At 42.6% G+C, this 23,538-nt stretch overlaps 1 protein-coding gene across 2 annotated transcripts in view; it reads right to left on the reverse strand.

The window, feature by feature from the left end:
• The window catches only part of LOC126248890 (membrane-bound transcription factor site-2 protease), a 56,254-nt gene extending 45,767 nt beyond the window's left edge, over positions 1-10,487 (reverse strand). Inside the window, exons 1-2 of one of the 2 annotated variants that reach the window (XM_049950350.1) lie at positions 9,890-10,484; positions 9,481-9,759 (exon numbers count right to left, since the gene is read on the reverse strand). In XM_049950350.1, coding sequence (XP_049806307.1) covers positions 9,481-9,759; positions 9,890-9,964 — 354 coding nt within the window. In that variant the 5' untranslated portion in view covers positions 9,965-10,484. Of the gene's footprint in view, positions 1-9,480; positions 9,760-9,889 lie in introns of both variants that reach the window. The other variant, XM_049950351.1, reaches the window with a different exon arrangement.
• Between the last annotated feature and the right edge of the window lie 13,051 nt (positions 10,488-23,538).

Genomic DNA, 23,538 nt, shown 5'->3' on the forward strand with positions numbered 1-23,538 from the left:
AGCATTCCATTTCACAACCACTTTACAGATTTTAGAGTCTTAGCAATTTCTTCTAAACCCTTCTGGATGTCGAAATGCGAGACTTTCTCAAAATTTTCTTCTTTCCTTTTTATTACTAAAACACATTCTGATTAGCAGCCTGTGTTCTGTTACTCTATATGTTCTTATTTACTCCCGCACCTGGATGGCTGGCTACCTGAGCTCTCTTATTAGGTTGGGTGTTGGTGCCTACCAACGGTCCACCCGTCCCACTGGCAGATATAAAATTAAAAGTCGAAGGATCCATTTTGGTCCCACGAACCAGCTAGGGAACTAAAAGTCTGCCCAGACAGAGCCCCACATGCCTGAGTAAAGCCTTATACAACTGAGGTGTGGCTGGTTCCCCAGATGTTGCCCGCTAGCAGCTGTTCCACCTCAACAGCCATGCATCTCCTCAGCATGCGGCACAAGACGTTTTTACCATCCAGGAGGTAGACAAGATCCCTGAGACATACAACGTTCCACTGTTGTGCTACATGGTGGTTGCTGAAGCATGTCAAGAGCTTACGGTGACAAAGGACTGGTGGTGCTTACCGTCCCTAGCTCAGGAATCCCGGGGTTGGGGAACTCATACTCAGCAAACTAATGCTGAGCCCTTAAAGGTGGGTGGCCGGACTGTGTGTAAGTGACTTATTTGGTGTGGAATGAGTGGCAGATGTTGAAATGCCGGTATTGTTGGTGGTTGATGTGGATGGAACATATGATGGAGCCATCTGTGATGTGAAGGTCACCACTAAGGAAGGTGGCTTCACAATCTGCAACCATCTGGCTCTTCACAACACCCACTTTTCTCAAAACCTCTCTACAACATAACTTTTGTTCCTGTAATCCCCCTAGCCTCAACCTTCACGGTCCACATCCTCCTCTGCCTCTACCCCTTTCCTCCTCCCACTCCAGCCTCACACATGTGCTCTATCTCCCCAGCCAACATGCATAGTCTTTTACCTTTCTCTGCTTCTCTCTCCTGTTCACCCCTTCCCAACCACATTCTGCACTAAGCAGCCAACATGGCCTGTCCCCAAATAAATGTGTGCTCATCCCCCCACCCTTACCCTGCTATCCCATCTAAACCCCCACCTACACCTCTAGAAGCCAAATTAATATGAAAGACACTTTGGTCACGTGACTTAGTATGACACTGTTCTTCATAAATATATATGTTATAATATCCATTTGAATCTTTAGTGTTTAGCAGTTTAATAATTGATTCAGTTTCCTTCTTACCATTTTCCTATAGCTGTTTGGTACATCATTATCTTCCAACACCAGCCAACAAAGATTCTGCATACATGTCTGTGCTAATACAATTTTGATTCAACTTATGAACTTCTCACAGTAAGAGAATATTTACTATTTTCCAAAACTCTATTACATCAATTGCAGTTTCACTGTCCTACAGAATAGCTATAATATGGTCAGCACCTACCTTACATGACAATATTTTTTCCCAAATACCATATAGCTTTAGTTGTGTTTTGAGAGCTCCCTATTTTCTTGGTGTAATGCATGGGCTCAGCCCGTCTAATGGCATTATTCAGTATTTAGCAATGTTCTGAAACTCTACAGCTGGGCTATGACCTTTTTAGCATAATATGGAACAGTTTTTCCTTCAACATGACATTCTAACACCATTCGTTCCAGAAACTAGTTGCTTATTAGCAATGCATTTCTGTTTGAATCTTTTTAATCGAAAAATATGAAAGTTAAATTAATTACACTTAACAGTGGAAAGCAAAAACACAAATGTCTTACAAAGATAAAGCCAGTAATGTAACTCATCTTCTGTTAAACAGAAGTTCTGTGTAGATCCTTCTACTAAAACAACACCCAAAATCTCATGGGACCTGACAAATTTGATAAGAACCATTTATAATAACTAGGATTGACAGTACTTTCAAACTGGTTATAATGAATCACCAAGTTCAGATTAAATTTGTTACATATATTTTGCAAACAATAAACTATTTTTTTCCTGCAAGGTTTTACGATGCAGAAATAACCTAAATATTTATCAGTTATAGTCTGATCCCTCTAGGATGGACAAAGCTACGCTGGATAACAGAAAACAATTAGGCTAAATAATCAAATAAAAAACCTCAGCAAAGAACACCTCTTATGTACAAGCACAGACGGAAGGCACAATTAAATTGGATAACAAGAAGAAGTTGATAACTGGGCCATTTCACACTTAGAACATTTTTGTTTTACTGCTTCAAAGGATCAACATTCCATTTTCCAACACCTACATCATCACTGAAGTCAAATTCTAGCTCAGTTAGCCAAGGAAGGGAAAGGCATTAGCTGTTGCATTACCGAAGGAACCATTCAGGATTTGTGTGGTGTCATTAAAAGAAACTAGCAAAATTAAGGTCCCAAGCCTCTCCGGGGGACACTACCTTGACGAAGCACTGTCTGTGCGGGTGGAGAGGCTTGCGTATCCGCGTGAAGCTGAAGGCTATGCCGAAGGTAGAGGACCTACTGCCGGAAAGACCTCAGCCGATGGATCAGACTAAGAGTGTCCCGGAACGTCCCATCTTCCCTATCCATTCCTAATCGTACCCAACTCCCTGATTCAACCCAAGGTGTGACGCAATCCATGCCGAGGGGTGCATGGCACATGGGAAGATGTGTCACAAACAGAGCCTCGGGGATACCAGGCGACCTCCCTGAGTAAGTAGCCTTACCACCACGTGGGGAATTCATGGTGTGGACCTTGTAGATCCCCAAATCTCGTGGGACCAATACGGACGCGTCTAAAGAAAACAAAGAAAAACAAACTGAGGGGCAAATTGAGACCTCAAATATCCAAACATCGGGATTGGTAGTGATGGAAGGAATTCCCACTACTGAATCAGGATCTAGACCTGAGCCAGAAGTGGGAACTGTAACTGAGAAGCTAGACCAGATTAAGATCAAAGCCTTGTCTGGGGCCCAGAGGAGGAAACTACTCAGGAAACAGAGGAAAAAGGAAGGGAAAGAATGGCTTCCTAAAGACAAGTGGAGGGAATTAAAGGGACTTGAACCTAAGACCCCCAGGAAGAAACTGCCTCAGGTTGAAGGGGATACGCAGACCCCCACTACGTCAAAGACAGGTAGCAAGTGGATAAGGGAGGAATCAAAGACTCCCTCCTCCCTGGATAAAGTGTCCAGAAAAAAACCAAGGCAAGAAATAGGGAAACAAACCTATAGTACTGTAGTCTCGGTTTTTAGGCTGGCACTTATCCAGGAAGGCTATCCACTGGTGGCCATCACCTTGCAGCAGGAGGAATTGGTACAGATGGCCCTCTTTGAAAAGATTGGGGTGAACGCTGGCCCAGGACCCAACTACAAGAGAGTCTATCTAGATCATGGTGCCCTCATTTTTGTCTGTGTGTGTGTGGGGGGGGGGGGGCGGGGGGGGGGGGGTGCACATGGTGGAATGGCTCAAGGACAAGGTGCCCATGCTATCCCCGTGGGAAGATGCTGATTAAGACGACAGCAGAGCTTCTGAAGACCACAAAGGTATCAATATGGGTACCAAAGTTACTTAAGGAAGTCTCTACTCTGGGAAAATAGGGGCCCAGAACCCAAAATTCTCAACAGAAGATTGGAGAGTGGTCAACCAGAAGGTTGCACCGGAAGGATGAACCCTGGTAGTGGAGGTCGGAGAGAAATGCCTGAAGGCAATGCGGGAGCAGGACCTGAAATTGTTTTTAGGGTTCTTGCAGGTCACCGTCAGGGTTCTCGAAGACCTCAGCAAGATGGAGACCGGAGGTGCTGCAGATTAATCTGCAGCACAGTAAATGGGCTTCTGCTGCCCTAAGAGTTGCTGCCTGGGGAGGCAGGAAGTGGACATGGCCCTGATACAAGAACCCTATTTATATAAAGGGGATGTATCAGGCCTCGGTGGCACTGGAGGTAAGCTGATTTATGCTAGAAATCTAAGAAACTCCAGAACATGCATCTATGGAATTTCTTTCATGCCCCTGATGGATTTCTACTCTAGGGACTTAGTGACTATTAAAATGCAGCAATGTGAGGAAGCTGTCACGGTGGAAATTGTTTTGGCCTCAGCATACCTTCCTTACGAATACAACTCTCCTCCCTTCCTTGGAGCCATCCTCATCGGACCACATGTACGTTAAATTCAAGGTTGAAATGGGAATCAGACAGACCATGACCGTCAGGAATCCCAGGAAAACAGACTGGGAGACATATAGGAGGGGCCTTGATTTAGGCTTACCGGAAATTAAAACCTCGATAAGGAATCCAGTAGAATTTGAGGAAGTAGCAGAGCCTATTACCTCTGCCGTAGTGACCTCATATCAGGACAACTGCACAATCACCAAGAAGTGAACAAATAGGAGTGTGCCTTGGTGGAATAACAACTTGGAAATGCAAAGAAAACAGATACGGAGACTGTTTAATATCGCGAGACGTAAAGAACATGGGCTGAATATCGTGAGGCCCTTGTCAACTACAATCTTGCAATCAGACAAGCAAAGAAAGCATCCTGGAATGCATTCTGTGAGGAAGTGGAGAGCACGGCTGCACAAGCTAGACTTCACAAGATTCTCACTAGAGTACCAACCAATCCATGAGGCACATTGAGGAAGGAGGATCTACATCTACATAATTACTCTGAAATTCACACTTAAGTGCCTGTCAGGATGGGGAATATACAAAGACAGCAAATGAGATGCTGGAACTGCTCCTCAAAACTCAGTTTCCTCAATATATTCTGCCGGACAACAAAGACCAGAATGTGATACCGGAGGGACAATGGTTCTCAGGCACTAGAAGAGAGGACTGGGAATCGGCCAAGGAGTGTGTGAACTTTAATAAAATCCAATGGGCAGTGGGAACATTCCAACCGTTCAAGTCACCTGGCCCATATGGAAATTTTCCATGTCTACTGCAACAGGCAGGAGAGAAGCTCATAAGAGTCCTATGCAGGCTGTTCAGGGTAAGCCTAGCAACAGGAATCATTCCCAATGCTTGGAGGGCAATGAAGGTTGCTTTCATTCCAAAGCCTCGGAGAATTGATCATACCAAGGCTAAGGATGTGAGACCAGTCAGTCTGTCCTCCTCCTCCATTCTCAAAACATTGGAGAAACTGGTTAATGTATATGTTGGGGAGAGGAGGTTAAGTACGGGCCCTCTACGTTCAAACCAACACACATATCAACCAGGTAAATCACGTGAGACAGCTCTCCACCAACTCGTTGTGAAGGTGGAGAAAGAACTTCACTTCCAAGAAATAGCCCCCTGCATCTTCCTGGACATCGAGGTTGCCTTCAGTAACACGACCTTCGATGCCATGGTAAGGGCAGCAGAGGTGTATGACCTGGGGACCACAATATGCAGGTGGACCAGGCCAATGCTTTGTGGAAGGAAGGTAGAGGCTACCATGATGAATGAAAAGATGGTAATTAACACCACTAGAGGCTGCCCACAAGGAGGACATTTGTCCCCTCTATTATGGAATCTAGTGGTGAATGAACTCATTGAGGAATTAAATTCCAGACAATGCTTCTACCAAGGATACACTGATGACCTTGTCATAGTAATACTTGACAAATTTACTGACACAGTTATAAATATGGCACAAGGAGGTTTGGACATCGTGCAAAATTGGTGCATTAAACAGGATCTGAGGGTTAATCCTAAGAAGACTGTTGTGGTGCCATTTACAAAGAGACATATTCAACATTCAAGTTGGAATCTAAGGCTCTTCAATGAAACTCTACCTGTGAAGGGGATAGTGAAATATCTAGGGGTAACCTTAGATGAGAAGCTAACATGGACCCCTCACATTAAGAGTATCTGCTACAAGGCAAAACGTACACTAGTGAGCACTAGAAGGGCTTGTGGCAAAACTGGGGCCTAAGCTGCAGGGGTATGCACTGGATATACACCACAGTGGTCAGACCTAGGATTTCCTAAGGGGCCGTAGTGTGGTGGAAGAAGGTATAACAGTGGGTTGCAGCTAAGGAGCTTGCTAAGGTGCAGAGATTGGCCTGCTTAGCCATAACAGGTGGAATTAGGAGCACACCAACTGCTGGAATGGAAGCCATGCTGGACATGCCTCCACTACCCCTTTAGGTCAAGGTGGAGGCAGCAGCTGGGGCACACAGACTTAAAACTGGCAACAACTGGGTTTCATTCAGATCTCCAGAATCACACACTAAGATAGTGTGTGAGGTAAATATAGGAATGGCTGGGGAAATGGCTGCTGACTATATAACTACTTCCAACTGCTTCGACAAGCCTTACCATATAACAACTGGAAGCAGGGAACAGTGGGAAAAAAACAGTTTGACACCGTACGGGGGACATTGTTTGTTTCACTGGTGGGTCGAAAATAGATCAAGGCGTTGGGGCAAGGGTGTACGGGGTTTAGCCAAGACTGGAGGGCATCATCTCTCTAGGAAAACTGGCTTCCATATTCCAAGCTGAAGTTACTGCACTCACGGCATGTATGGAGAATATGCATAGGGGCTATAAGGATCGTAGCATCTACATCAGTTCAGACAGACAGGCAGCCCTGAAACTGCTGGCAGCTCCTGCAACAAGATCTAAGATTGTTGCAGAATGCCACAGGGCTCTGGTGGAACTAAGGGGAAACAATAGGGTAAACCTAGTGTGGGTCCCTGGCCACTCAGGGATCTGTGGCAATGAACAAGCCGACAGATTGGCTAGGATGGGGGCAACAACTCCATTTATTGGACCAGAACCTGTCCTGACAATCACCAAGGCTATGATCAAATTAGAACTACGGAACTGGCATAGGAAACAGCATGTAGGATATTGGACCAAGGTCCACAAACAAAAACATGTCAAGGTAATGATGCCCAAGCTGTGTTTTAAAAGAAGCTCTGTAATCCTGGGATTGAACAGGAAAGAGATCAAACTCACCTGCCATGGGAATTTCAAAGAACACCGACACACAATGGATATAATGGAACAAGACCCTAAATGTAGAATCTGTGATGAGGGTGAAGAAACTGCATCACACCTAATCTTCGAATGCATGGCGCTGGAGAGTAAAAGATACAGAATCTTCGGGACAACTAGACCTGAAGAATTGTGGGCACTGGTTGGCTTTATCAGATATACAGGGAACGATACCGCACAATAAACTTAGTTTTGGTGCGGGTTGTGGCGGGTTGACCCAAGCTGTTTTAGCTTCCCTGTTAAAATCAAATCACAGTCCCAAGCCTTTTCCTGAATATAAGCTCATATCATACCACTGTACTGCAATCACAAGACCACAAACTGCCACTCATGGATCTAACACTTCAAACCTGGAGTGAGAGCTTCAGTTCCATAATGTGTAGCACAGTAAAATTTTGGGCCAACTGAGACAACCGATACCAGGTATCGGCTTTGTACCATAAAATACTGACAAAGTATGTGATGTCATTTGTGTGCACACAGAAAGAGAACAGAACACAGACAATACTTTTTTTCCATCTATATTAGTAGGTTGTGGTGACTGACTGACCTGTAGCACAGCCTGAGTTCTACGTTAGAGTGGAAGGTGATAGTTTGGTTGAGTTGCTGAAGTGGTACTGAAACTTCAATTATTCAAAAAATTTTGCATTTTCCATAAAAAGACAGAAATACTAGCTAGTTGAATGACAGTAATTTTCTGCTCCCAGAAAGATCACTGTATGGAGTACACCACAAACGAGGATAAATACGTTAGCTATACTGTAATTGACTGATGACCATAGATGTTAAGTCCCATAGATTAGATTAGATTAGATTAGTGCTCAGAGCCATTTCAACTATACTGTAATTAACAGAGTTTACACACTGAAATTATTATTATTTTTGGTGCAACACCAGAGAATGAGTAATGTACAAAATAATGGCAAACATGGCATTTTGTCCCTTATTAGTGTGTAAAGAATGGCGCATTTGCCCATCTTAAAAATGTATGCTGGTAAGCTAAATGTACAGTTGTATAAAAACTTGAGAAGAACATGACTAGAACATATTAATCAAATGACAACATTATTCTTCTAACATTACATTTCTAGCAGGGGAATGCTGACATTTTTATCAGTGAATCTATTTCACACAAACTGTTCTGATCATGACATGACATAATGACATTCAAAAGAAATACCACAATTTTAGCCTGCGTCTTGATTTGTAATACAAAGATACTAAAAGGCCACTGAAGAAACTACCAATAACTTGTGTTTGTTTTATATAAATGAATCATGGTGTTGTGTCAAAAGCTCAAAGAATAAATGTGAACATATCCACAACTTGTAAGGGAAAAATCAGAATAATGAAATGTTTTATTACTCTCCGGACTAAAAATTACTATCAGAGCATTTAATAGCAATCAGCTGCTGCTGCTTCTTCTTCCTCAGTTTTTTCATGCTACACTGCATTTGCTTTACATTCGTACACTGTCACCATTATTGATTTACGTGTTCTTACCTACCCTCAACCTCAAATAACTCCTATGATTCATGTATCCTTACCACATGAGATGGTGTAGTCATTAAAGGGCTGGACTCACATTTGGAAGGAAAAGGATTCAAATGCTCAGCTGGCCATCCGGATCTACATTTTTCGTGATGTCTCTAAATTGTTTAAGACAAATACCAGCTTGGTCCCTTTTAAAATGGCATTGCTGATGTCCTTTCCCTTCCTTCTCCAATCCGTGCTTATCCTCCATCTGTAATGACCTTGTTGTCAAAGGGGTGTTACATCCCTAATACTACTCCTCACTTATACTTTTGTACACTATCCTACACCTGGATTAGAATAGGCCAGTTTTACTGGTGTGATTTATTTTAATTGTGTGCTTTGTTTCTCAGTGTGGTGTTCATAACAGGATAGAAAAAAATTACCATAGTCATAATGCAAGTGGGTAACACTGGCTGACTGTTAATCACTTTGTTATTCTGATCCAGGTGTAATGAACTGATAATAATACACAATAAAAACAACTTACAACCAACAAAATTTCTTATCAAGTACATCTGTACACCACACATTAAGTCCATCCACCCACATCATTCCAGGTGTGGAAAGTTTGTACCATTCGTGAGTTGCCTACCACTTAATGTTCTTCAGTGGTACCAGTTACTGAAAATACTGTCTCTCATGAGAGCTGTTACAAACAAGTATTAAGATCAACTTTTATTTGACAACAATAAGATCTAAACCCATGAACCATGTAGCAATTTAAATTAAATGGTTCTTCCATATTGTTACTAAATACACATAACAAATGTGTAGCGAAAGGAACAAAAATCATCGATTGATCAGTCTGTTGTGACGAAATAAAAAATCGAAAATTATTAGATTTCGACAACTGAAAGATACAGACCTCTTATAAGCTATGTAAATTTGAAACATCTGGCGTCAACCATGCAATAACCACTATTATGATTATCAGTTTTGTACCTGGTTCTCTATTAAATAAACACTCACCAAAGGCTCCAGGGTAACCGAGTGCTTACGATCGTGCTCAACAGAGGCTGTCTGCCAGAAGTCAAAACACGTTTTAATCGTTATGTATGTTGCGAGGGGAACTAGTGCTAGTGACACCCAAGAACCAACTGTGAACCAGCAGCGCAACAGCTTTGGGTGCCACGTCCCCCATTTTTGAAATATCCTGTTAAATGCTGTAGTAAACCATTTTATTTTAAATGGTTCAATATTAAGTCCAACATTCTGAAGAAAATAGATGTATGGGTAGTGAGAGCAGCTCTGAAAAGAAAGAAACGTAATGTTTTATATACCCATGATGCAGAAAATTTAAAGCTAACTCGCCGAGGAAGAGTTTACATCTATTGAATTAGCGAAAGCTACGAGATACATTCAGTTCTGTACAAATTACCTTAAATAGTATATCGAAGAAGTAAAGGCCACAGTGCACTACCACCACTCCGACAATAACATTTATGAAAGTCATTTTCAGGGCAACAATCAAATTAATTTATGAAACCGATGTGGAATGAAAACTGACAGCTACTTCTGTTGAAACCTGGGGCTAAAAGTTTCCATAGCGCACTGAACTCCTACCGATGTGTCAGAAGAAGTAAAAAAGGAAGTACGAACAACACTGCACATCACACTTTATTTAACGTTACATACAAAAATACTGTGTGTTGGAACTATCATAACGCCCTATCTAACATTACATCACAAAATACTCAAGCGATGCATCTATCATGTCTTATCGCATACACAAACACGTTGTTTACAAACTAACTGGCAAAGATCTCACTGTAACTTCATCACAACCAATGCCATTATCTAGTGCACACCAGGGAGATTGTTGGAATACTAAACACTTCAATAACATGCACTAGAAATTGCTGAATAAGAACAAAATTTATTTACAGCTTGTAACATTTACACGACATTATTCGTGCACTGAACTCGAGTGAATCCAAGAGGTACCAGTGACTTAAGTCCTGCCTAGTATTCACAAGCATATCTGTCTGCGCAAATATCTGCGCACATCATATCTGCGCAAACAGACTGTGATGATGATGATGTTTGGTTTGTGGGGCGCTCAACTGCAGCCGTACTCATTCCCAATCTGAACACTGTCCAATCTCGCCACTTTCATGAATGATGAGGACAACACAAACACCCAGTCCCTGGGCAGAGAAAATCCCCAGCCCGGCCGGGAATCGAACCCGGGCCCCCGTGATTCAGAGGTAGCAAAGCTAGCCACTAGATCACTAGCGCAAACAGATTGTTGCATGTGAAAAAGAGATTTACACATAAATGATATGTGCGCAAATCTGGAAGTTGGAGATTTGAGTGACAAATCACATCTGCGCACACAAGTTGGAATGTGTGGAAGGGAGATCGCCGCATATCTGACGCGCGAAAGATGTTTGAATCAGCTTTTTGGTCATCTAGTGCAGTGGTCATCAAACTTTCCCACTCAAGGACAAATCTGACTGTGGGTCGGCACATGGAGCCGCATGTGTACTGATCTTATTGTTAACTGTCAATCTACAAGGGGCGACCAATAAGTTTCCTTTCGAAGGCCGTGTAGTCCAGAAACGGTATGCCAATTATCATAATTGAGCATTGAGGCAAACGTCCAATCAACGCACCAGATTGAAGATAACCATTTGATAAAACAATGTGTCCTTCTGTGTGAAGAAGTCTGTAATTGCCTGCTGCACGTCCTAGTCCGTCAGAAATCGCCAACCCTTCAAGGCCTTTTTTAAGGGGCCAAAGGAGTGATAATAGCATAGGGTGATATCAGGGCTATAGGGCAGGTGCTCGTGTGTCTCCCACTTGAGTTGGCTTGATGAGAATGGATGGGGCTAGCCTCCCAGATCGACCGGCGTCTTGCGTCGAATAACAACCAGCACAGAACTTGGCAGACAATTCCACAATGGTGGTTTTTAACAGACATGCTGCCCTGTACACATTTGTCACTCTCCAAAAGACGTCTACCAGTGTTGTCCTTCGGCAGCCAAGAACAGAATAACAGCATGTTGGTCTTGTTGGGGCACATTTGGTAATAAAGTCGCCTTAGCTCACGTTACTCAATTATTTGTATTTGTTGCTGCAATGGCATACCCACCAGCAAGGTAGGCAATACAGTAATGAGAAAGTCCAGATAATGCACCCCAGTTAACCTTTGTGGTAGCACATATGGCCCTATTAATCTATCGCCAAGTACATCTGCCCATACATTGATTTTGAATCGGTGTTGATGCCCTCTTTCCTGAATTTCTTTGATATTTGCATCTGCCCATACACTCTGGTTATGGTAATCCACAACACCATCTCTTGTGAACCATGTCTCATCAGTAAATAAAATTTTGTATGTGACCAGTCGATCTGCGGAACACTTCCAACAGCCACTGACAGAACCACCATCTGCCATGATGATCCTGTGACCTTAGGGCCTGAACGCACTCTAGGTGATGTGGATACAGCAATTGTTCATTAAGTGCAGACAATCTTTTAGGTGGGACAACCATAGCTATGAGTAGTCATCTAGGATATTAACAACTGCTTCAGCTGTATTTAGTCCTTTATTATTGGATCACTATCGGTTTCGTGTCACTGAAAGCCACATCTTCAGATGAACATATGACTAAAATATTAGAGCAGAAAAGCTCGGAATCTTTTTACCCAACATTTGTTGTCCTCCAGAACAAAACACCGCTAAAAGGTGGTATGTCATAGAATAAAACAGCAGGGTTGGGTTGGGTTGTTTGGGGGAAGAGACCAAACTGCGAGGTCGTCGGTCTCATCAGATTAGGGAAGGACGGGGAAGGAAATCGGCCGTGCCCTTTCAAAGGAACCATCCCAGCATTTGCCTGGATCGAGTGAGGGAAATCATGGAAAACCTAAATGAGAATGGCTGGACGTGGGATTAAACTGTAGTCCTCCCAAATGCGAGTCCAGTGTGCAAACCACTGCGCCGCCTCACTCGTTAAAACAGCAGGATTCCAATATAGTGGAATATAGATCGGAAAAGCGGACCCATCCATCGCTTTTTAGCGGTGTTTTGTTCTGACAGACAACGCATGTTGGGTAAAAAGATTCCAAGGTTTTCTGCTCTAATGTTTTAGTCATATGTTCACCTGAAGATGTGGCTTTTAATGCCTGAAACTGGTGGTGATCTAATAACAAAGGACTAAATATGGCTGAAGCGGATATTAATACCCAATATGTACATGAAGTACTCCCCAGATAAGAGAGTGAGACACGCCTTCTGCTGCTGCTAATCGTCACACACTAGTCCTTGGCGTTTCTTCCATTGAACGTAGCACATGCTCCTCCATGTCAGGTGTGTGGGCTGTGCAGGGCCTTCCACTGTAAGTCTTCTGAGGTGCAAGGGCACCTCTGTTCCTCAGACGCTGGAAAAGTCCGCCAAACAGCGTATCAAAGGGCACTCTGTCCTGTGGATATTTTTCGCTGTAGAGGGCATGGGCTCGCAGGGTATGTTCATTTGCCAAACCATAGCAGAATATTGCTTCCGCAATTTCACTTGTTGAGTAGTGGGCTTCCATTGCTAACAAGTGGTGGAAGATGGAAAATGTAAATGTACTACATCATTTGTACATACAAAAGCGCAATATCAGTAAACATGTAAGAGAATCCACGTCTGGAAGAAGGTAAAACACTATGATATGTACCCAGGTTTGACAGTACTATACAATAAGGCAGACAAAAAGGACAAAAACTAACGTAGCCTATAACACAACTCTAACCACGCAACTGACTGCAGATCACCTATTGGTAGGTAGAATACTGTGAGTAAGACATCATAATACCCTACCGACACATTTGACAGAGCGCCAGTGCAACGGCTGTGCTAATATCTGCAACCAAGCGTCGCGCAGCCCCTCGTATAAAAACTTGTTTGTCCTGGAAACTATGCATTTCCGGTCCATTGTATATTGGACTTATTTTTCTTGTTTCGATGAGTGCTAGCACCTCTCAAAGTATTCGACACTTTTTTTTGATCGTCCTGTATCTATGTTTACTAGTTTTTTGAAAAATGTGCCGGCTGGAGTGGCCGTGCAGTTCTAGGCGCTACAGTCTGGAGCCGAGCGGCCGCTATGGTCGCAGGTTCGAATCCTGCCTCGGGCATGGATGTGTGTGATGTCCTTAGGTTAGTTAGGTTTAATTAGTTCTAAGTTCTAGGCGACTCATGACCTCAGAAGTTAAGTCGCATAGTGCTCAGAGCCATTTGAACCATGTATTTTTTCTACTTAATACATTCTATTACAACGCCCGTAATTCAGTTTCATATTTCTTGCTACAAACGTGTACTGCATTTGAAGATTAGCATGTCTGTAATGTGCATCCCCAAATCATGTTACTCTCGAATCAAAATTTGTACCATAGCAGCTAATTGGTACGACTTGCACACGTCCATGAGTTCTCTATACTGGAAGACAAACTGTAAAATATTGCCCCTCTCACATCCTCTAACCTCGCAGTGGCCGCGCTACTCACCTCTCTGTCCCTGATATAAGCAGCCAGCGTTACTTAGCTCAAGACCGAATTCACCAACATCCATTAAAATTAAAAATATTACTGCCCCTGTAAGCTGTTTTGTTTGTTACTGATAATGAGAAGGAAAACTATGCTCTTAGGAAGTTCCAAATGTTAGTTGATGTCTTGGATTTGGCTGTTAGTTTCTAGATGCATACTGTTACAAAATATGGCTGAGAATCGCCGACCACATGAACACTTGATTTGGGCCACATGTGGCCCGTGAGCTGCAGGTTGGCGACCACTGGTCTAGTGTTCGTTGTCAGTGTGTGCATAATGTATTTTAAAATGACAGATGTACATCAGTGCTTTGGATTGTTTATTGCTGAATTTATCAAAATGTATAGTAGTCATACATGTTTGTGGAAATTCAAGAACAGGGAATACATCAATAAGGATAAGAAGGCAGCTGCTCATAATTCTTTAATACAGAAATTACGAGCGGTTGATTTTACAGCAAACGGAAACGGTAAATAAATAAATAAATAAATTCGTTGCAGACTGTTTACCGCAAAGAGATAAACAAAGTAACGAAATCTATTCAATCTGAGCTCAGGGGATTGCTTGCATACTTTCACTCAGTTCTGTACTACGCCATAATCTTACGTGACAATGCAGCAAAAAAAAAAAAAAAAAAAAAAAAGAATGCCCTGTTTGTTATAAAGAAGAGTGCAAGAAAAATATTGTGTCAACTTGATAATGTAATATCTTGCAACAGTGCCTTCAGGGATACATACTCGTTTTACTTCCTAATATAGTATTTACTAATCATGAGGCGGCCGGAGTGGCCGAGCGGTTCTAGGCGCTACGGTCGCAGGTTCGAATCCTGCCTAGGGCATGGATGTGTGTGATGTCCTTAGGTTAGTTAGGTTTAAGTAGTTCTAAGTTCTAGGGGACTGATGACCTCCGCTGTTAAGTCCCATAGTGCTCAGAGCCATTTGAACCATTTGAACTAATCATGCAAACAAAGTTGACATTCAGCACAGTGGCTGATCGAAGCGACTGTAAATGCATGCTCCCACCAGCCACTGCGTCGAGTGTCAACTTAATTTGCCTGAATAATAGGTTATATCAAGAATGATTTAGAGGTGAACTGTAGAATTCACTGCCACAATCCTAGAAATAAACCTTTCCAGACGCCCAATGAATACTTGTCTGGAGTCCAGAATGGAGTTTTGTATTCTTGCACAAAAGCCTTGAACAGGTGGCTGGTAAACTTTAAGTAGGGACTTGAAAATCCTGACTCAGAAACAAACTAAACTATAGTCATTGGCCACATATATAATGACTGTTTTTCAAACATGTCTAAAACTGTAAAGAAAAGATTAGCTCCCCCTGTTGCAACGAATCTTAATGACACCATCAGCCACTCATGTGGAGAAATTGCTCTCATAATACAAGTATTTTTCTGTATTATACAAGGAGCTATGAACGTCAAAAGACAATTATACATTTCCAGATCCATCCACAAAGAATTACACCAGTTTTTAGATTCATTCTGAAAGTTGTGAAGTAAATTTATGTGCGAAAACTGCATTCCCACAAGTAGCCACTACCTAGACCATTTTGATCAGTCTTTCTGTTTCCTGTATTTTGTTTGCATTTTTTTTTTTTTTTTGCAACACAAGTTGCGAACACAGACTGTAACAGCATTTCCTCCATTTCCAAATAAATGAAATAAACTTCGACGTTACGAGAGTGTAGTCACTTGCCACTGAAATTTCTTTTCTACACCCTTCATGGTGGGTGAGCTGTAGACTGTAACCTGTCTCATGAAAACACGCCACACCTGCGGCGATATACTGCATGCACAGATAGTTGTGCAGATATCTGTGCAGACAAGTCATTGTGTGTGGATGTGCCCTAACTGAAGTGCACCGATTGTTGCGATCGACTGTGTCAACAGAGTACACACTACAATCAAAGCATTTATCGAACTTCTACTCCCACATAGGCCCCTGCATTACAGCGGAGCTACGGGATTATAGGGGAACTGGTGCCTACGTCCAGGGTGGCACGTTGACCTCACTCACTGCATGTGGTGACAGAGGGCAGGAGTGCTAAAATGGTAGGTTGTCAACAGGTAAAAGATATTCCGGCTTTACCCTTTAAAGCAGGGCCGGCCATAAATTCTGCACGCGTGCGGTGCTCCTGCACAGGTGCAACTTCCGGGTCACAGCGTGCACGCCGCAGCCGTCAGCGTTCATGTAGTGCAGGGCTTCACAACATACGTGCTCGCGGAGCAAGCTGTGAGCAGCAAGGTGCGAGCACGGAGCAGTGCAAGCACGCTACCCCCACTACCAGATCAGAGCGGAGAGTGGGGAGAGTCACGTGGGACACTCAACAGCTGCCGCCAGTCAATGTAAATCCGCGACCACCTGCAGGAATATCACTCACGAATTATTACTGCGACGAATGAAACAAATAAAGGAGAATGTACACGTGTCACATAATTTTATTAGCTTAGTGTATGCCTCTACATTCGTATTAATTTGTGAACTGTTACACAATAAAAGGTGTCACTGAGGTGTGGGATTCTCGGTTATCTTGTACTTTTTACCCTTTACAATTGCGTCTATGTTTGGAGTAATTGTTCTTGTGCATTGTAGGCGCAGCGTGCAGTTTAAATTTCGATCAGACAATGCGTTTCTCAGGCGCGTCTTGTTACGTTTCATTGCAGAGAACAGTTGTTCACAAACATACGTGGAACCGAACATTGGTATTATTGTAGCCGCCAGTTTGTGCAAACGAGGAAATCTATCCTGAGGGAAGTGTCTGTAGAATTCCAAAATGTTTTTCTTGTTCTGAAATTTGTCTCTGTATTCTCTGTCACACTGCAGGTCAATAATTTCTAGTTGCAGCTCAGGACGAATCTCTTCAATATTCGCTGAATATGGAGAGGAGAACAGATCAAAATCACTGTCTAGTGATGTCAGATCTTGAAAGCGTTGATCAAATTCTTCCTTAAGGGCAACTAAACTATGTGAATAACGTTCACAGTCTTTGTGAACATCTTCCATTAATGATAATTTAGGAAAATGAGTTAGATTTCCTGTTTCCAGCTGACTCACCAAAAGTGTCAATTTCATTTTAAAAGCTCGTATTCGATCTATGAAATGAGTAATTAGTAGATCTTTACCTTGTAGTGAAATGTTCAAAGCATTCAGATGGCTAGTTAAATCTGCTAAGAACGTGAGATCACATTTCCATGAAGGCTCTTTCAGTTCAGGAACACACATGTTATTTATTTCCATGAACATATTTTTCTGATCTAATAGGCAAAAAATCGATTTAATAATTGCCACAACTAAGCCAGCGGACCTCGCTGTAAGAAGGCAGGCTACCATACCGGCTTTCTACATCCTCAAGGAAGCTTTTAAATTGCCTGTGTTGTAGCCCATGCTTCCTTATATAATTGGTTGTACGAACAACAACACTCATCACATTTTTTAGAGTGATACTCTTTGCACATAAGTTCTCCTGGTGGATCACACAGTGAACGCCCCTTACTTCATTCGGCATGGTCAGTTTTTGCATTTTCTCCTTCAACAGCGCAACGAAACCTGATTTTTTCCCTGTCATCGCTGGTGCACCGTCTGTAGACACTGAAACTGAAGAATTCCACGACAACCCTATATTTTCAACACTTTCTTCAACACTACTTAAAATATCACCTCCAGTTGTAGTGTTCTTCATGGCTACTACATCGAGGAGCTCCTCCCTCACCTGAAGATCTCTATTAACACCTCTATTAAATATGGCAAGCTTCGCTGTTCCAGTGATATCAACACTTTCGTCCAGAGCTAGAGAATACGCCATAAAATCTTTACAGATATTTGCAAGCTGGCTCTGGACGTCGTCTGCCATGTCCTCTATGCGACGCATAATTGTCATGTTAGATAATGGCACAATCCGAAATTGTTCAACTTGAGATGGACACAAATGTTCCGCTGCAACTACCAAACATTCTTTTATTAAATCGCCATCAGTGAAGGGGCGCAGGGATTTTGCTAAAAGCAAAGCAATTTTGTAACTCACTCTGAGAGCTGCCCCAGTTGATTTTTCTTCGTCGTACAGATCTTTTTTGGATAGCTTCCTTTTAAGTTTAATAACTTCCTGTGCACGATCTGGTCCATCACATTTTCCACTTCAGTAGTCTTTCGTGTGGTATGACATATAATGTCGCTGCAAATTAAATTTCCTAAAAGAATTCAGCGTTTTGTGACATACTAAACATTTTGCAACACCATCTTTTTCTGTAAACAGATACAATTCCTCCCAATGGGGGTTGAACTGCGAAAGCATGGTTGGGGTTACACAACGGCGACTTGACATGATTCTTAACCAGCAAAGTGACTGTTAGAGCTGATCTTAGTACTTTAAACGTTACACAGTCGGCGCGAATTCAATAGGCATGCTGCGGCCCTATTCAAACGTGCGCGCGCATTTCCCCTCCCTCCCCTCCCTCCCTACTCCGCGACCATGCACCTGCTCGCGAGCACGTGCCTGAGCAGGCGCGAGTACTCGCGCTCAAAACCGGCCAGTTGTTAAGCCCTGATGTAGTGCATGTTTCTACGCACAGATGTCGCTTTATCCAGTGCTCTTTCCACAGCTTGAAAGCCAACCATGGGAAGGTATTTCGCGTATTAAACATTTAAAATACTGTCACAGTCTACTCACTGAGACGTCTACTTTTATGTTAACAGTTTAACCCAGTACGACAAATAATACAGTTAACAACCGTGGGTTTTTATTAAGGCCGGCCGGGGTTTCTGAGCGGTTCTACGTTCGCAGGTTCGAATCCTGCCTCGGGCATGGATGTGTGTGATGTCCTTAGGTTAGTTAGGTTTAATTAGTTCTAAGTTCTAGGGGACTGATGACCTCAGGAGTTAAGTCCCATAGTGCTCAGAGCCATTTGAACCATATTAAGGCAGCTTGACTAACGGCACGTAAATACGCGTAATGTTTTTGATCTAGTATTTAAGAAAGAGAGCACTTAGCGACTTCCAACGAACCTTATTCATGATTTCAAATAACATTACACTAATGCAAGGTTTGCTATAACTAATTCTCGGTGCCCTCAGTTACACCCACATAATTTCTGTCTCACTGACCTCTGAACAGAATGATAACCGCAGACCTCTCAATGATCACCTGTTATTTCAATACCATTGTTGCTATATCTTTCATCAGTTCCGTCTGAAAACTGCATAATAACCGACAATTAGATGAATGTTATGTTTTATCGACTTCAGCTGAGCGTAGCCCTTCACACATTAAAAAATAAAATTAAAAAAAAAACCTAAATGTAAGTATACATTGGAACAATCGGTTCAATGACCAATTTTCCTGATAATAATGTAACGTGGAGCAGAATGAGGCAATAATGCACAGTTAGTAAACAATAATTTTTAATTATGAAAGGAATAAATCCAAACACGTTTATCACTGGTCATGAGAAATGATATAGTTAATATCGGGCACAAAAGCACGGCTCATTGACAAACGCAAGCAGTTGCGAAGATTTTCATCACTTATGCTTGATCGAAACCTTGATTTATTCATTTTCCCCACCGAGAAAAATCTTTCACAAACATATGTCGACCCGAACATGGACATAACTCTCGCGGCTTCTCGGTGCAGGCGTGGAAATTCTTGTTGTGAAAAATTTTCGTAGAATTCTTTTGTACTTCGCACTGCAAAGAACTTGTCCTTCAGTCTAACATTGCACTGTAATCCGATCAGTTCCATCTGTAGACCATTCGGAGCATCTTCAACTGACGACGAGCACGGTCGAGCAAAGAGGCGAATGACAGGAGACAAACTAGTGCCGGCTGAAGTGGCCGTGCGGTTAAAGGCGCTGCAGTCTGGAACCGCGAGACCGCTACGGTCGCAGGTTCGAATCCTGCCTCGGGCATGGATGTTTGTGATGTCTTTAGGTTAGTTAGGTTTAACTAGTTCTAAGTTCTAGGGGACTAATGACCTCAGCAGTTGAGTCCCATAGTGCTCAGAGCCATTTGAACAAACTCGTAACATCTACAAAGTGTGCTCGAAATTGTTCCTAAATTTTTACAATTAGTAACACGTATTCTTGAAATCTAGCACTTTCATGGACCAGTCCAAGATTCGGAAAATGTGCAGTGTTTTCTGTCAACAGCTGGCTCTTCCAAAGCGCAAACTTCCTTTCAAAGGCATTTACTTTTTCCAATACGCCAGACATTAAATTATTTTCACCTTGCAAACTGACGTTCAGGCTGTTCATGTGAGACATAATGTCCACGAGAAATGCAAGTTCTGATATCCAACAAGGGTCTTCCACACAGGTTCACTTTTTCCCTTCTCATGTAAGAATGTTACTATGACCTCGACTGAGTCAGCGTACTTCCCTATAGTAAGGTATGCCGCCGTACTCCGCTCCTAACTCATTCAAGAACCGCCGAAACTGGCGATACGTAAGCCCATGTGTCTTCAGATAGTGTACAGTACGCACAACAATGAGCATGACGTTTGCTAACGTTACTGATTTTGCACAAAGCGCATCTCGATGCAGAATGCAGTGAAATCCATACAACGTCTCGTCTGTGCGTCCTATCTTTTTGCGCATCCGTGCTATGAGTCCTCTCTGATGGCCTTGCATTGATGGTGCTCCATCTGTGGTCACTGAGACTAACCGATTCCACTCCATATCGACACCATCAATAGCTTGTTCGACAGCTTGGAGAAAGTCCGCACCTGTAATAGTCCCTTTCAACGGTACTAACTCCAAAACGTCCTCTGTTACACAAAGTGCATTATCGACACCTCGTATGTAAATCACAACCTGGGCTGTATCTATAAGATCTGTTGCTTCATCGAGCGCAACAGTGAAAGCAACAAAGTCTTTAGCCGTATTTATTAGCTGCCTGTGCACATCGCCGGTCATAGCACTGATACGTCTTGTCACTGTGTTTTGGACAAACTGATTTCTTGAAACCTGCCAACGTTCGTGGGACACACAAGTTCTGCAGCATCAATCAGACACCCTTTCACAAACTCCTCTACGGAAAAGGGTTCCCCAGATTGTGCAATTCTTAATGCGATTTTAAAACTTGCTCGCAGTGAAGATTTAGTGTGGATGTCATTCTGGAAAACTGAAAACAGTGCATTGTACAGTGTACAGTAAAACAGACGTAAATGTAACACAAGAAACTAAGAGTTCAAGAAGTATCAGTTACTTTGACGTACAGTGAAATCGAGTTGATGTATCTCATGCATTTTCTTAAGGACATTTAATTTTGCTTGCCGTTCTTCACTGTTGAGTACACTACACTCGCGTTTGTGATATGTAATGTCGCGTCTTTCAATTGAAAACTTACGCTGGCCGCCTATTATTCGGCGGCACAGCAAACACTGTGAGTTCTCGCCAACGGCTACAAAAAAGAATTGCAGTTCCCAGTCATTGTTAAACGACTCAGAACATAGATCTCCCGTCCTTTGCTTTTTCACAGTACCTGCCATTTCTCAGTACTTCTCTGTTAAGGTTACAGTCACCAAGGGTAAACGAGACTGGGTATGTTGCGCTCTTGCTTGTACCACATAAAAGGGAAGTGGAGCCGCCACCGTTCATTTAGGACACATGTCTAATAACAGATGTCGCTGTCGCTCGCTGTCGCACACGTGCGCACATGTGCTGCACTTCCGCACGTCTGCACACTGTGCAGCGTTTGGCCGGCCCTGCTTTAAAGTGATACTGTCGTACATTGACTGCTGTGCAAGATTCATGTAGTATCTTCATTACACTTGAAAACTTGCTAAGGGCAAGCGTAAGAAGGCTGTAGCAGCGAGCGCACCACGTCTTTCCTCAACATAACATATAAGTACGCCTTCAAATCTGTATGAATCAAAACCTTGGCTTCTCTGTGTTGGGGTGCCGATGAAGAGTGGTGCTTGGAGATATGACTCTTCACTTGTTGCAGTACTAAAGGCGGTTTGAGTGCAGAGAGGGACTGTTGTGATATGAACAACTCTGATGGTAGCTGCAGTGCCTCTCCATACTCCATCTCAGCTGTTGATACGCCAATGGCTAGCTTAACTGCAATACAGAGGCCAAGAGTGGCTCTAGTGGTAGTGTTGCTGTCCTGGTCATGTCATGTCACGTAAGCATATCTTTGAGCATACTACACCAGTGCTCTACCAGCCTGGCTACGTGGTAACTAGTAGTGTGATGGTGTTGGAATCTACATAATTTAGCGAGTTCGAGAAACAATGCAGACTCAAACTGCTGTATTTGGTCTGTTGTGAAATGTACCAGGTAGCCAAACTGGCCAATCCATGCAGCAAGGGGTATCCTGGCTGTTGTTTCTGCAGGAATGTCCATGATTGGAGTAGCTTCGTCCCAGTGGGTGTAAAAGTCAGTTGCCATGAAGATATATCTGAATCCTTCAGTATGAGGTAGTGGGTTCACCAGATTAATGTGGATGTGTAACTGGCCTATTGGTATATGAATGTAATGACTAATTTTGGCTTTCTGCCATATGAAATATAATTTGGTTCACAAGTAACAGTCTTTTTCCGTACTCTGCCAACCATACCTGTCCTTGATAAGCTTAATTTTGCTGTTAGCTCTGTAATGCGGGAGGTTGTGCACTGAATGAAACACTTACTTGCGAAAAACAGTTAGTACAAATGACCTATGAGGATTTTTAGAGGCATTGCACCATAATGATTTTTTTATGCTGTTAGAGACACTTTTTTGAGCTGCATCTATACTTGCCACGAGTTCACGTAGCTGCATATCAGCTGCTTTCGCTGCAGTGAATTTATCAATATCAGTGGTACAGGAAATTGCGTTTAGCCTCGAAAAATAATCGGTTCTTGCGTTATATGCCCCTTTAATGTGTTTCAGTTCTGTAGTAAACTGACTGACTTAAATTCTAATTGCCACAGAGAAAAAGTCTCTTTAGGTCTCTTGAAGGCAAGAGTGATGGATTTGTGCTCAATCTATGCTGAAAACGACCATGTTTCTATGTAAATGCAGAAATGCCACATGGTCTCATATAACATGAGCAACTCCCAATTGTAAACACTCCCCCTGGCCTGAGCATCAAACTTTTATGAGGAAAAAATCTAAGGGTTGCCATGCACTGTCAGCTTTTTGCTGGAGAGCCACGCTGATTGCGAGATGACTAGTGTTACAACACTAGCTTCATTATACGTCACTGTTCCCTAACAACTTAACCTCAAGTCCTGTCATGGGAAAAGCCACGAATAACACTAACCTGCATTGACACAAGCTAATGTTACCCTCTGAGAGGATTTGGGAAAGTTTTGACCACGTGTTTACCAAATGAATGAAAGTATCAGACTATAATTTTAAATATAGTGCAATTAATAGTAAAACTAAATAGGCTTTAACTTTGTGGTTAATGAAAGTCGTAAAATTCATATACAAATGAAAAATGGAACAAAGTGCAAACTTAGCCTTAAAATTGTAGGACTGTTTGCAGATCTTAGGTGCAATAC

This window comes from Schistocerca nitens, chromosome 3 (assembly GCF_023898315.1).
Source record: "Schistocerca nitens isolate TAMUIC-IGC-003100 chromosome 3, iqSchNite1.1, whole genome shotgun sequence".
Lineage (NCBI taxonomy): Eukaryota > Metazoa > Arthropoda > Insecta > Orthoptera > Acrididae > Schistocerca > Schistocerca nitens.